The sequence below is a fragment of the Hippoglossus stenolepis genome, chromosome 17, assembly GCF_022539355.2.
Source record: "Hippoglossus stenolepis isolate QCI-W04-F060 chromosome 17, HSTE1.2, whole genome shotgun sequence".
Taxonomy (NCBI): domain Eukaryota; kingdom Metazoa; phylum Chordata; class Actinopteri; order Pleuronectiformes; family Pleuronectidae; genus Hippoglossus; species Hippoglossus stenolepis.
Genome location: NC_061499.1, coordinates 3,938,187 through 3,953,041, shown reverse-complemented (window position 1 = coordinate 3,953,041; position 14,855 = coordinate 3,938,187). Strand labels below are relative to the sequence as shown.

The window sequence follows — 14,855 nt, the reverse complement described above, 5'->3', positions numbered from 1 at the left end:
TCTATCTATCTATCTATCTATCTATCTATCTATCTATCTATCTATCTATCTATCTATCTATCTATCTATCTATCTATCTATCTATCTATCTATCTATCTATCTATCTATCTATCTTTCTATCTATCTATCTATCTATCTATCTATCTATCTATCTATCTATCTATCTATCTATCTATCTATCTATCTATCTATCTATCTATCTATCTATCTATCTATCTATCTATCTATCTATCTATCTATCTATCTATCTATCTATATTTATTCATAATTTGTTTGTCAGTTTTTAGTTTCTGCCTCCACCCTGTTATTAGAGTTGAAAGAATTTGTCATTTGTGTGTCTGTCTGCACCGAAAGAAAAAAGAAAAAGACTTTTATAAAACTTGTCTCTTTCCAAAATCATCTCCCTCTTCAAAAACAGGGACTATTTCTTCTGTGGAAATTTATTCTTTTTGTTTACACAGTTCTCTTAGCAAAGTGAAGTAAACACATGAAGCCTGCTGTCACAAATTATTTCCAGCACTTTGTTGACTTTTATTTAGACCCAATTATGCACATTACATCTAAACGTCCTTGAATTCAAAACAAACTCTCTCCACTTTCTGGTAATTGAACATCGTGGCAGCGGGAGACAAGAAAAGCCACTTAGACATTGTTACATTCCTCAGCTAGAAAATATAAAAACATCGATTCTGATGAGAGCTTCACAAAAACACTCGACACAATCAATGTTGCTGCGTTTGATACCGAGAGATTGCTCTCGATTGATTGAGTCCATATAAAGCTCTCCAAGGCTTTTTGTCTGGGCCTGTTTCTGAGAAAAGCCTCCACTGAGTCCTTCAGCCTCCAGGAGCGACGTCAGAGCCTCCGCTCACATTTCGACTTCTGTCTTAAAGAACATCGGAAACGGAATTAGTATTCTGTACCTGTTATGTTCCCGCTCAGGTACTTTCTGTTTTGGATATGAAAAACCTGGCACACGGGGCAAACTGCAGCATAAATCAGAGCGGAGGTAAGCAAAGCTGTCCGGCTGCGAGATTTATTTACCCACCTCCCTTCCCTTCACTTCATCCCCCAAAGTGCTGAGATATCTGTTCAGTCAAATCACAGACGGATCAGATCGGGTTTCTTCTCTCTCTTGCAAATGTTCCCGTCCCGTCTTGATGCATCTTTATTCGACGGGTCGGTGGTTTTCAAAATGTTTAAACTGTCTCCGTGGAGATTTTAACAAACTTGGTCCAAACATTAACATGAGTGAACAGTAATCCTGTTGATTCTGTCAGTTTCAACGTTATTTCAGCTTTTTAATTAAATATTTCACACTGTTGAGTGCACATTCAGAAACAGTCCATCTAAATCCCCAGCAATTTATAAATACATACTATTTTTGGAATAATATATGTGTGTACATCCAAATATCTGCTCTCATCTCTGCAGCAGGAAACTGTCTGGTGGCAAAAAAACGTCGACAGAGACTTGTTTTGTTGATGAGATATGTGTCACACGTGTAGACTTAAAATACTTCTGCTTTGTATTTCTATTTTTGGTGTTTTCGTTTCTTTGCCACCGGCGTGTATCCACACCGCCTGTCTGCAGGTATTGATCTGTGTGTTCTGGCACCCGAGCACTGGAGGTGGACACGTGTGTCCCGGGGAGGAGGCATCAGTGGAGCGACTGGAAAAGAACATATTCCAGTTTTTTTTGGGGGGGAATATTTTGGTGGTGTTTGCTTTATTTGGCTCATTCATTGAGTTTTCAACCAACGACACACACACTGTACACCCACATGTATTCAAATGGACTGAGACAGGATTCTGAGGGCTGTTGCAGTTTTTATTCCAAGTCCAAGTCTTTTTTTTTATGGTTTTCTGGCTTGTTTCAAAGCAAACAACAGAAGAAATAACACAAGAACAGCCTCTAATTCTTCTTCCCTTCACCCCGACAGGTTCCATCGCAACACAAGAGAGAAGACAGACTCACAACCTTACACATAAAACAGTGTAAAATACATAAAGAGTAATAGAAGAAGCTGAGTGACCATATGTCAGTTTGCATGAAGACAACTTTCCCCGAAATACGCTGTATGTGCTCCCGTGAAATCTGTGAGTCAGTCGTCTATTCAGCGTTCCAGACTCTTGTGTTTGATCCCAGGTTTTCAGAGGAAGCATCTTCTTCTTAGGTTTCTGAAGAGCAGGATGTTTGACAGGAAACACGCGGAGACAGCATCTGACACGTCTGCTCAAATGAGAGCGTGTGGTTCAAAAAGCCTCTTCAGAGCAGGTGTATATATATATCGGCTGCCATTAGAGGGACAAATCAAAGGAAGAGCATCTTTTCACTCGCTCAGACGACTCAGCCGCAAACAGGCATTTCTCCGTAGCAACAGGCTGACCCCGTTTCTATGGTTATGGTGTCCCTTCTGCTGTTCTTCCTGGACAACGATGGCAAAGAGAAGAGGGTGGATGGGGGAGTGCACGAGCACGTGGGCGCTGCTCAACCTGCAGGAGGCGGTTCACTGAATCACCGCCGACAAAGCAAAGGAAGAGAGTGGCAGGCAATAAATGTGAGTTTTAGGATAAAGGATCCGTGAATTCCTGAGTCTACAGCTGATGTGTCTGCTCAGCGCTGCACCGAGTTTAGGGGGTCACTGCGAGTTCAACAAAGATGATTTAGCCTTTAAAGTGAAAGCGATGGGCTAATAGCTGCAGATAGTTTGACTTCTCCCCAACACACACACACACAGTCGACAGGTATATAAAACCTCCTGGAGCTGCAGAGGAAGGGGGGGGGGCAGTTTGTGAGGATTTGGGTTTTAAATCCTCCAAAGCTGATAAATGATGTGGATGGTGATTTTATTTCCCACTTGTTCCTCGACTCCCTCCCTTTCTTTTTTTCCTCTCAGCTGAAGCTGTGCTCGCTCCCTCCTTCCTCGGAGCTGGGACTGAATCTGCCCCTGCACGGTTGCTATGCAACAATCAGAGTAACGAGAGTCATTATTGAACAAGTCATTAACTTAAGGCGATAGTTTCAGGCGGTTCAGACACCGTCGTATTCCTAATTTATTAAGCCAACAAAACAAGGTGCGTCAGACCGGCGTGACACCCAGAGAGACTTCCAGCGCTCAGTGAGTCTCTCAGCGTGATGAGTGGTTGTGACAGCTGATGATAAGTGGCTGCCAGACGCTGATGTGAGGCAGCGCCGCAGACGCCTTTCTTCTTCCTGCTCCCCAGCGTCCGCAGCCACACCCCGGCTCTTGACCCCGAGTGACCCCCTCGGCAATCCAATTCCATTTCCTGCTGCCAGCTGCCCTGAATCATTACTCTGACTCCATTCATGGAAGAGGGTTATATATCAGTGTGTGTGTGTGTGTGTGTGTGTGCCAGTTAAGAGTGTGTGTCCATTTGTCAGTTTTTGCAACAGGCTCCGATTTTCTGCACCAGCTTGAGCGATTCATGGTTTGTTTTGGTAGTTTGTGCGTCTGTGTGCCAATTGCAAGGGTTTCTCTAGCAGTCTGTCAGTTTTTGCAACAGGCACACATTTTCACAGTGTGTGTGTGTGTGTGTGTGTGTGTGTGTGTGTGTGTGTGTGTGTGTGTGTGTGTGTGTGTGTGTGTGTGTGTGTGTGTGTGTGTGTGTGTCCCTTTTTTTACCACAAGTTTGATTTTGTGTCTCCCTGGTAAGACAAGCAGAGACACTAATTAAAGCTGCTGCAGCGTCCCCGGCCCTTAACATCACTAACGATGTGCCTGTGGAATCGAGCAGCTTCAACCCCCCTCATCTTCACCTCCGTTGTTTCCCTCAATCACGTACGAACGATCGGGTTCTGACATGAAAACACTGATGATCTCCCTCGTATCCCAAGAAACAAGTTTATCAGAGCGGTTTGAAGGAGAAAAGGGCGAAGTCGGGTTTTTATCGCACATCATTTTGACTCCTGGCAGCAGTTGTTGGATTGTTTGCGTACGCTGCCTCTGTCAACAACACCTGATCAAACCCACACAGTCCCACTCGAACATCAAATCACCAGCTCATTACGCAGAAATCAAGAATAATACACATTTTCTTTCCTCATGTAGATTTTCTTAGAGTTTCAGACAGAGGCTGAAGAGAGGAGCTGCAGCAGATGAAACCGTTTGAGGATAGCGACGTGTTTTCTGAACCTCAGAGCAATGAAAACATTTAAGTAATCACACAAATTAAAAAAGATGAACCTGCATATGAGCAGAATACGTCTCCTTCAAGTCATTTCAAAGAAGACGATTCCAAAAGTCCCCTCGTTGCGATGTGAATATTTGCGAGATATTTCTTTCAGGTTCAGTGTTTTATTATTTACTCGACAAATCTAACAGCCAAATAGATTTATAGTGTAAAAAAGAAGAACTTAATATTTGATCTTACAAACAGTGGCTGACAAAAATCATCCAAAAGCACAACAAGGTCGGGTTAAACAGACGACTACTGCTGCCGCTAAATTGAGCTTTCGGCTTTATTACTTTTTGTTTATAATCAGGGCACTGAAGCTCCTTTTATTTCCAGGGCCATTTAATTCCCTTTTACATTGATGATGGGATGTCAGAGTTACACATTTGCAGCACGGTTACAGACAAATCTTCAAGTACCCAACACTTCAGCGGCAAATGTCAAGTGTTGACGTCAATACCTCGGAACTGAGGAGCAGCATCGTCTCTGTGTGGACTGAATCGTTTTGAGTGAATGTCAACGAGGGAGAAATCCATTGTGCCGAGCGAGCGGGGGAAAAGGCTTGCGTCTCCGCAGACAGTCGCCTCGATGGTCCGGCCTGAACTGGGTTTTGTTTTGATTTAGAAAGACGACCTTGGTGTTATTTCCTGTGTAAACCCACTCACTCTGCTCTTACTATGCCACTCGCTTCGATCCCACATGGTTCACTCATACAAGCTCGCAGCAGCTGCTCCTCCGGGGGGGCTGTCGAAAAAAAGCCAATCTGGGAAAAGTAAGAAATCAGCAGCTAAAACAGATGAGTCAGTGCCGAGGAGAGAGAGAGAGAGAGAGAGAGAGAGAGAGAGAGAGAGAGAGAGAGAGAGAGAGAGAGAGAGAGAGAGAGGTGAGCAGAGAGAAACACCGTCCACCTGTGATTACCCCTCCAGATGTAAGCTGTTACTCTGAGTGGGGACGGATTAGCACCAGGGACGAACGTACTATTTCATCCAGAGGTCGTCGGGATTCCACCTTTTTAATCACATTAACGAGGCGAGAGCGAGCGAAGGTCACGTGGAGGACGACGGGATCCTGCTGAGGCTGAACGTGAGGGACTGTTCATTCACCTTCCGTCTCCGTTCCCTCCCTTTGGACGTTAGTGCAACACTCGTCTCCGACGGCGCAGCCACAAAGGTTCGGTTGAATCAGTCGTTGCTGTTCTCTTTCCCCCTCACTGACTCACAGGCCTCCCGTGAGCAATTAAGTAACACCAATTACCAGGAGAGCGTTCCTCCAGGGGTTCGTTGACTCGCTCTCGCTCCCTCTCTCTCTCTCTCCATGCGAACATCTGCAGTCGAACCCTCCCGATGTTATTCAAACCGAGCCGCCACTACACTGGTGCTCAGCCACACAATCTAATTACACCTCCTGTGGTATTACTGTTTGCTTTTGGAGAAATCTGAGCAAACACTTGAGCATGTCACAATCATATCAAACAGAAGTAGTAAGTAAAGCAAGTAAACATGAATTCACTGATCGCAGCATCATTAAAAAGGCTGTGACGCGGTGGGAAAACAAAAAACTGGGTCAGAGGTCATCGGACGGCAAATCATCAACAGCCATGGAAACGAAATCCATACTCCAAAAAGCACATTTCATATTTTACCTTTAAAAAAAACAAACATTATTTATAACAAATCTAACCCGAAATCTCCAGGATTTGCATGACCTGTTCTGATAGGTTCACATTTTTTTCAAGCCTATCTTTATATAATACGATTAACATGCACATTAAAAGTTTCCCTTTCGTCCATTCTGGTCTAATTCTAGTAGCAGGAAAACTCCACAGAGCTCGTTCTGTGTTGGAAAAACACATTTTAACCATCAATGTTCTCCGTCATTAAAATCAAGAGTCTCCCAAATTGTTTATCTCGTTAAAAGGAAGTTCCCTCTGTGTTTCCGCTGTTTCCTTGCTGAGCAAAGTGATGTGGACATTGAACAATGTGTGTCGGTTTCATTTCAAAATAAACATTTGTAACTCGTGAGAATAAAACAGATTGACGAGAAAAATGTGAAAAATTAAGTTGACTTTACTTGCATATGAAGTTTTAGCACACACGGGGAAAAAAATCAAGTGCTTTATATTAAAGACTGCTTTCAGGGTTTCGGGAGGTAGAGTGGGTTGTCCACCAACAAGGGGGTCGGCTGTTCGATTCCCATTCCACGTGCCGAAGTGTCCTTGGGCAAGACGCTGAACCCCAAATTGCCCCTGACAGTGAAAGTGCTGCACATGGATGACACTAATCGATATAAACACAGACCATTTACAATTTCTTAAGTAAACAAAGCAGAATGTTTTTATCAGTGTGTGGTGGAGAGATGTCAACATGAGGAGGGAAGGCTCAAATAAAAAAGATTTTAACCGTGTCAGATTTGAGGTTTGAGATTCGAGGCCTCACTCAGACCAATTTAGTTCTACAGGAAAAAAAAAGAGAAAACGGTTCATTTGAATGAGAACAAATCAAAGATGCCAAAGCTGCAGGATCTGCTGCGGAAGATAAAGTGATCAGTGCCACGATAACCAGGGACGTGAAATCCCATCTGGGAGTGTTAGGAAACATCTGTGCAGGGGTTTGGCTCATGATCCCCTCACATGTAAGAATCTGCTACTCCAACTGATCCGTGAGTTGTTTCTGTGTTTGGTCTCAACTCTTCTGAATCTTTAATCATATCAGCTTGAGCTAAATTCTGGATTTTATATCTAATAACTCAGATTCAAATGAGTACAACTCATCAGGGTGATTAATCCGACTCTTAGAAATAAACTATATACGATAGAAGTGCAATATTACTACTCCTGTGCAATTAGTGTAATATTACAGTTTTTTGCAATATTCAATATTATTTACTCCTATTATCATTACTGCCACTTTTGTTTATATTATACTTATTTCATTCTTATTTATATTAGGCGCTATAGTTATATACACGTGTTATTCAGTGCACTGATACTGTAATCTTGGAGCGAACTGGGATTAATAAAGTCAGGATTAATAATGTCAGGATTAATAAAGTCAGGATTAATAAAGTCTAATCTAGTCTTATCGTATCGTATCTTGTCTCAGGAAAGACAGAAGGAACAATTCCAACAACCAACAACTCATAAGAGCATCTGAGGGCTGTGATAAAACAGACTTGAAAAAAATGTGAACCCATGAGATCAAGACCAGTTTCCTCATCTGTTCTAAATACAAAGACAGTGATCCTCCTCCTCCTCCTCCTCCTCCTCCCCCCCCCCGGATGCTGGGGCAGCACAGGTGAGGCTCCCAGAGTCTTCACCTCCTGCCCTGTCCATAAAGTCAGCTGAGCACTTCTAGATCCTCATCCGCCGCCGACAGGTGCGAGCACGAGTCCTCCAGTCCCGAGGCTGCTCTCAAGCTCATGGACCCGTACAAGTTGGCTGCGTGTTTGGAGTAGGCGAAGGCTTTCCTCCGCATCATCTCCCCCTTCCACATGGAGACCATGAGCAGGCTGGAGAGCAGCACGCCCCCGAGCGTGAGCAGGCACAGTCCCGCTATGACGCACCGGTCCAGGTGGGCCCCGACCCGGGCTTTCTCCCGCTCCAGGCGCTCCATCTCCCGGGCGGACACGCTGTCCGGGTCCACGCGCACGTCCCTGGGCACCGTGTAGGATATGGCGACCAGAGAGATGCCGGTCACCAGGCAGGTGACGGCGATGATGAAGCCGTAATCCACCGACTTCCCCGAGCCGTCGGAGGAGGAGAGGTCGTCGTCGGACAGCAAGAAAAGTTCCGGGATGTCCTCCTCTTCCTCCTCCATCACCTCCTCCTCCTCCTCCTCCTCGTACAGCGAGGAGCAGTGAGTCTGGTTGCAGGTTTGAGTCCCTCTCAGCTGGACAGGGTCTCCATCACCTCCGTGTCTGCAGGTGAAGGTTGTTTCCGTTTCCTCCTCCGGACGCGCCGCGCTCCGGAGCCCTGTCCATGGAGCCTCTCCTCCGCCGGGATCGAGCGTCGCTCCTCCGCTGCTGCAGACCTCCGGGACACGTTGCTTATAACTCAACCCCAGGGACGCGTCTCTCGGAGCCGCTCCATCAAACTTAAACAGTTCCAGATCAGCCATTTGAACATGGGTCTGTCCAGCCCATGCGTCCGCTCCTGTCTGCAAAAAAAAACAAAAAACCAAGAAGCCTGAATATGAGACCGCAACTTTAAATCTGTGCTTTCTGTGTCAATGCACAACACTTCAAACCTGCACCTGAAGTATCTGCACACAGGGAATCTGCGCATCTTTCTCTCCTGGCTGCACCGCAACCATTTCATTTAAAGTACAATTACGCACGCAGGTCTTAAACGAATCCCGCAAAGCCCTAATGCAAACACAATGAAATACCCTCACTCATTAACACTTTATCTTTTGCCCTCTCCCGCTCCTGCGCTCTCTCAAATAGCCCCCCCCCAAAAAAACCACTTAGTAAAGCATGCGGCGCGCTAATGGATCCAATTCCACCTAATGCGTTTCAATAATGGCTTATTAAGCAACAAGATGCGCTTTGCTGAGTTGGCTCTGTACCTCCGTCTGCGGCCGCTCGCATCCCCCGGCTGCTGCTGCTGCTCCCTGGGCACTTAGAGAGAGAAAGCTCCGGCCGACCCCTCCCTCCCACGGACTGAGCCCCGGCGGAGCGCCTCAGATCCCGGTGCTGGTCCCCGAGCCGCAGCCTCAGTGTTCCCCGGCACATGCACACTAATCAGATGAGAGGCAGGAGGCGGCGGAGCGAGCAGGGATATGTCAATACTACAGCACTACTTTCTCTCTTTGTACGCAGAAACCAATACCTGATCAACAGATGCTTCATTCTTTATGAGCCACCGAGGATCAGGAGCAACTTCTCGCCCCCACTTAGTTGGTCATCCAATTAATTGATGGAAAAGTTGAGGGAGCACCAGTGAGTTCAATTCATCCTGAGGGGAACGTGAATATCCGTCTTGTTGAGACGTTTCACTAAGAAACACAAATATCAACAGGAAAGTCCTCGTGGTTCATCCTCTGGGATCATGGATACCCATAAATATGAGGTATTAGTTATAAAGGACATTATGTTTATTATTCAATCTGTTAGTGGCAAGAGATGAAAATGAACGGTTCACTAATGTCCTCATGGTTCATCCTCTGGGGTGCAGGAATATACATAAATGTTAGATATATTTTATTAGCTAAAGATATAAGATCATTTATTTCTCTGGATGAAAAAACTTGGAACTAGATGATAATTAACGGGTCTCTAAAGAATATGAATGTTATCTAATAATAACGTTTAGAGCCAATGCATTTAAAAGATGGTTGAATATTTGCCTTGATATGAATCTTTGAGCCACTGGTCTAAAGTCATTATGGTTCACCTTGAGACACAGTCGGCAGAACACGTAGGATCTGGATATTTCCATTAGATTTACCAAGTCTTACATGATTTATTCCAAAACGACTGCATGTGCAGCTTGTGCTCGGAGGAAATTAGCGAATTTTTGTGCGACAGCCTAAAGGGACACAACAAATGTATGCTTTATTGATCCCTGAGGGAGAAGTGGGAGGTCAGAGGTCGGCTGGAGAACAGAAGCGCTGCAGCTGGGGCAACAAGTCCTGCAGATAAAAGCAGCTGCTGCTCAGCGTTAAATAAAACCTCATGAGAGCGGAGTCCATCTTCTCATCTAACTCTGTGCAATACCTAAGATGGTGAATAATTCATCTGAATATAAACTACCAAATTACCCGGAAATATAATAACAGCTGGCATGGTTTTGTTTCTGCAGTTTACAGGAGCCGGAGCTCAACAGCACTTCAGCACGACAGGAAATCGTTGTCCTCTGCAAAGCTGCCTCATTAACCACTGGAGCGCCCTTCCCTCTGTGAGCATATTTAACATCGTGATCTTTATAATACGCGTTCAAACAATATCGCTGCAACAAAGAGACAACACACGAGAAGGAAGGATTCTTTCTTGTTTGGAATCGAGCGCTCTGCAAAACCTGTTTGGCCCATTTTCAGAAGAGCGGGAAGAAAAGTCTGCTTTTCTATTCAATCTAAACCGTGTCAAATCCCATACAGGCAGCGCTGGCTGGAAAAGCTCATATCTCCAACCTGGCAGCTTCTCAGGAACTTAACAAAGACATCATCTCCACCACGATGCATTCAGGAATTCATCTCATTCACAGGAAACACAGTTTTGCTCCGACAAGTACAACGAGCAGAGGAGCATTTCACCCTTAAAAATCTGTTGAGAAATGAAACTAACATAAAGTAAATAGCGTGGCACGACAAAGTTCTTCATTTTATGCAGGAGACGGGATCTTCCACTTGCTGAGCCCCTTACAGAAATCCTCCTGGTGGCACTTGAATGCCCCCTGTCTCTGCAGGCCACTGGAGCATATGTAGGCTATAGGTAGCCAAAGGTCATGATTACAAAACGCTTCAGCGCTCCGCCATTAAAGTTCATTCCTACTGATTACCGAGGCCAACCACCCCGGTGCTTGTGGGTAATGCTCTTTGCTCGCTGCACATTTAGTGGTCGGGGGGTGAGCAGTGCAAAGGCGACACGCTGGAGGCGGGTTTTAGCCTTTCTGACCAAGGATGCGGAAGAGAGACATGTTTAAAGCAACACATTTCACAGCTGTGAGACGCACGGAGGGTCCAGCAGCAGCAGATCTCAATTAGTGACACTTTCAAGCTTCGTATGGACCCCTGCTGTTCGCTGAAGATTTCTTATCTGACACACAAGGAGATTGTGTTGGTCTGTTTTCAGTTTTGATAATAGAATTTCAAACAACCGTGGCACAGTGGCACAGTGGTCAGGGTCAGGAACTCCTGTGTGGAGTGATCTGCTCATGTCTCTGTGGTTCAGCTTCCTCCCACAGTCCAGACACATGCAGGTTAATCGGAGACTCTTAATTCCCTGTGGGTGGGACTCTGAGCCCGACTGGTAGTTTGTCTCTGAACGTCCGCCTCTCACCCAGTGTCAGCTGGGATTAGACCCCCTGCAGCCCTCAGAGGAAAAGCAGTACAGATACTGGATGCATGTGCTCCTGTCAGGGCGCCCCCGAGAATTAGGTTAGTCCACAATTTTGTATGAACAATCCTAAAGTCAATAATCGCCTTAACAGGAGATTGAAACAACACCAACATCGGAAACCCCCCCAAGAGGCTCCATGCCCACCAGCTTCCTGTGCGTTTGGTTCGGTGGATCCCGCCTGGCCCCTTTTACCTGGGTCCCCAAAGTTCCTTGAAACGCTCCTGGTTCCTGTGGAAAGCTACAGTGAGTCCACATACTTTTGGACATGAAACTTCGAAATGTTATCGCCCATCACCTCAGGACACATCACGTTACTCCACACACAGCTCTGGTGGACCAGGTGAGCAGAGAGATGATTTTCTGGCGGATAGATCCACAGAGTTTACGTTTCTTTATCTCCTTTCTTTATCTCCTTTCTTTATCTCCTTTCTTTATCTCCTTTCTTTATCTCCCTCCACACACTCCACCCCTTCACAACAGTTTCAGCCTGGAGACGGAGGGTGTCTGACCATCAGCTCCGTGCACACACGTCTTCTTCTCACTCAATTAAGTCGCCATGGTCGCACCGATGTGGGCGATAAACCAAGGTTGGCTGAGCCACTCTGGGCGATTCCTGACTGATGTAGTCAAAGTTTCCCTCTTCATCTGCCGAGCAGCGCACGCAGCCCACAGTCTGTTCATTGTTTACCCGACAACGTCCTGCAGCACTTTGAAATACAGGGAAATAAAGAGTTTATATTCACATTCTTTTACATTCTGACAAGTCTGGTGCAACACACTGAATAAACCTACCGAACACAATTCAGTTTTAAATGAGGTCTTAATAAATATAATCACATGGTTTATGTCTGTGAATATCTGCAGCAAGGATTCTAATTTGAGATGTAACCATAAAGTTTCTAATATTTAACTTTCCATTTTGTGTTTAGAGTTTAGAGCAGATGATCCACACTGTTAAATAATATGAGTGAACATATAATCATTTCATTTATTGATCGTGTAAACTGATTAATAAATATCAGGATGTGAACATCAGAAGATATTTCTGAGCTCCTGCTGAATATTTGTCGAGTTTAACACAGAAAATATAACTTCCAATTAGTAAAAATTGGAAATAAACTTCATCATCAAAAATCTAAATCTATTGTGACATCCAGCAACTCATTACATTTATTATATATATATATTATACATAGATATATAGATTCTGTTATTCTAAAAGAATCTCTATTCCATTACATTTATATATATATATATTATATTATAAAACAATTATAATATGATTTACAATCTACATATTTCATAAATGGTCTTTGATAAACACGAGGCTGCAACATTAACACCACAGATTCTACACACACACACACACACACACACACACACACACACACACACACACACACACACACACACACACACACACACACACACACACACACACACACCACACACACACACACACCATTATTCATATACAAACTAGTTCTCATGCACATGTATTTTGAGCTTAAGGGACAGCAAACATATTTATTAATGAATTGCTCTAATCAAATTGAATAGGAGACAAACGGTCGCCGCAGTCACGACAACTGCACAAACTGCACAAACTGCCACCAGTGCCCATGAGCAAATCAGCCGGCAGCTGGAGCCGCTCGGGGTCTGACAGCAGTGACGTGTTCTCCTGGGATGTGAGTCCCTGCAGCCTCCAGACAGTGAATGGAGAGAAAGGAAACGATTCATCTGTCTAACTAGGACTCTAAGTGCAGCGCTGCAGTGACATTAAAACTAACCACAGAGAGACGTATTGAGTCCCAGAGAAAAACCACCGCACTGGTCTAGTAATGCCACCGCTCCGTTGTTTATGATCTAAAGTGATTTGTCATTTCCTCCAGAGATGCTCCCGACCAGCAGGCCTGTTTTATTTACGCCATCCGGCCAAGTGTGGCATTTTACTCTGACGGATCTGCTGTGAAGCCAGAGTACAAGTGAAGCTATGAATAGCTGATGGGAAGCCAGAAGCAGCAGCAGAGGCGAAGAGGACGCTGGTCCAAGGTTAGACCAGGACAGGGAGACACAACTGAGCCTCGGGTGGGGAGGATGTCTTTGGCTGGACACACACACGCACACACGCACACACGCACCGAACGCACGCACGCACGCACGCACACACACACACACGCACACACACACACACACACACACACACACACACACACACGTCTGCCTCGTGTCCTGTGGCATAAGAGCTGAGTCAAGCTGCGATTTCAAACCCAGCTGAGTCGTGTGGTTTCTCTCTTTCGCTCTCACTCAGCACAACTTAAACGATATTTTGGATGAAGTTCAAGCAGGTAAATCATTTTAAAAAAACCACAGACATCAAACAAACATGTTTTTTTTTTTTTACAGTGCACAAGATGGAGCCTGAGGGCCGGCCTCACTTCCTCTCACTCCCCCCCCCACCCCCCCCCACTTCACTGAATCCATTTAGGACAAACATGTCCGAGCAGATCCACGAGCAAAACACACACGAGTTCACCCGTCACTGGACTCGTCCCTCGAGATCTGAAGCTTCTTATTCGCTCAAAATCTGTCTGAGGACGGTTTTGTTTCAGTTTGCACAAGTGTGCGTATGTGTGTGTGTGTGTGTGTGTGTGTGTGTGTGTGCACAGGGGTGTTGCAAGAGTGTATGCAATGCAGGTTCCGGTGGGGCCCCGAACTGAGAGGGGGCCCCTGAGAACAGCTGATTACATTCAGGAGAGCGTTTGATTTAAAAATGAACTAAACTTATTGCGGTGCACAGTTAGATAAAAGTGATACACCCGTCGTGATGTCATCGACGTTAAAAGGGGCGTGGCTGCATGGTATGCGCCCCCAGGATCTATAGACACTGGCTGCGGTTTCGTTTTAATACGCATCCGCTCAAAATGTTGTGTTTTATGGAAAAAAAAAACATAGAGCGTACGACGATATGAAAAAAAGTCATGACATCCTCGATTTTAAATTCTCTCTTTTGAAATCTCTCAGTGAAACTTTTCAAATCTGAGTTTGAGTTTTATGAATTATGAATGTGATTTTTTTTAACACCCACACAACGCCTCACATTTCCACCTGGAAGTTGGCCTGAATAAACTCTGCCTGTGAGTGTTTGTGTGTTGTACACAGGGATACTCACCGTGAAGGCTGGGAGGTGAAGAAAACAGAGTCGTCTTCTGTGCATGAGTGATGCCTCCTGTCAGTGCAGGTTATAGACTGGACCCACAGTGTGAACAGAGGGAGGTCAGGGTGGAGCAGTGGGCAGCTTGTTTATGACCGACCTTGAGTCATGGGCCTGCGGGGGGTGTGTGTGTGTGTGTGTGTGTGTGTGTGTGTGTGTGTGTGTGTGTGTGTGTGTGTGTGTGTGTGTGTGTGTGCGAGACGTCGACAGCCTTATGGATCCCAGTCGACTCAATCTGACTTCCTTTCGAATGACCTGCCAGCGTCTCAGTAAATCACAACAGTCAAAGGTCGTTTTGAGATTTCAAACCACTGTTGCTCCTTTGTTGAGTTATAATGCTCGACGCGTGGGAGGGAAATGCTAATGCAATCTTCTTCCTCTGCCAACA

At 45.2% G+C, this 14,855-nt stretch overlaps 1 protein-coding gene across 1 annotated transcript; it reads right to left on the bottom strand.

The window, feature by feature from the left end:
• Positions 1 to 5,692: 5,692 nt before the first annotated feature.
• Positions 5,693 to 8,906, bottom strand: LOC118124938 (transmembrane protein 74). Its single transcript, XM_035183163.2, has 2 exons — positions 8,763 to 8,906; positions 5,693 to 8,351 (listed from the first exon to the last, which is right to left on the bottom strand). Exon 2 carries the CDS (start codon positions 8,310 to 8,312, stop codon positions 7,533 to 7,535), a length of 780 nt encoding a protein of 259 aa, XP_035039054.2. The 5' UTR covers positions 8,313 to 8,351; positions 8,763 to 8,906; the 3' UTR covers positions 5,693 to 7,532.
• Positions 8,907 to 14,855: the final 5,949 nt, after the last annotated feature.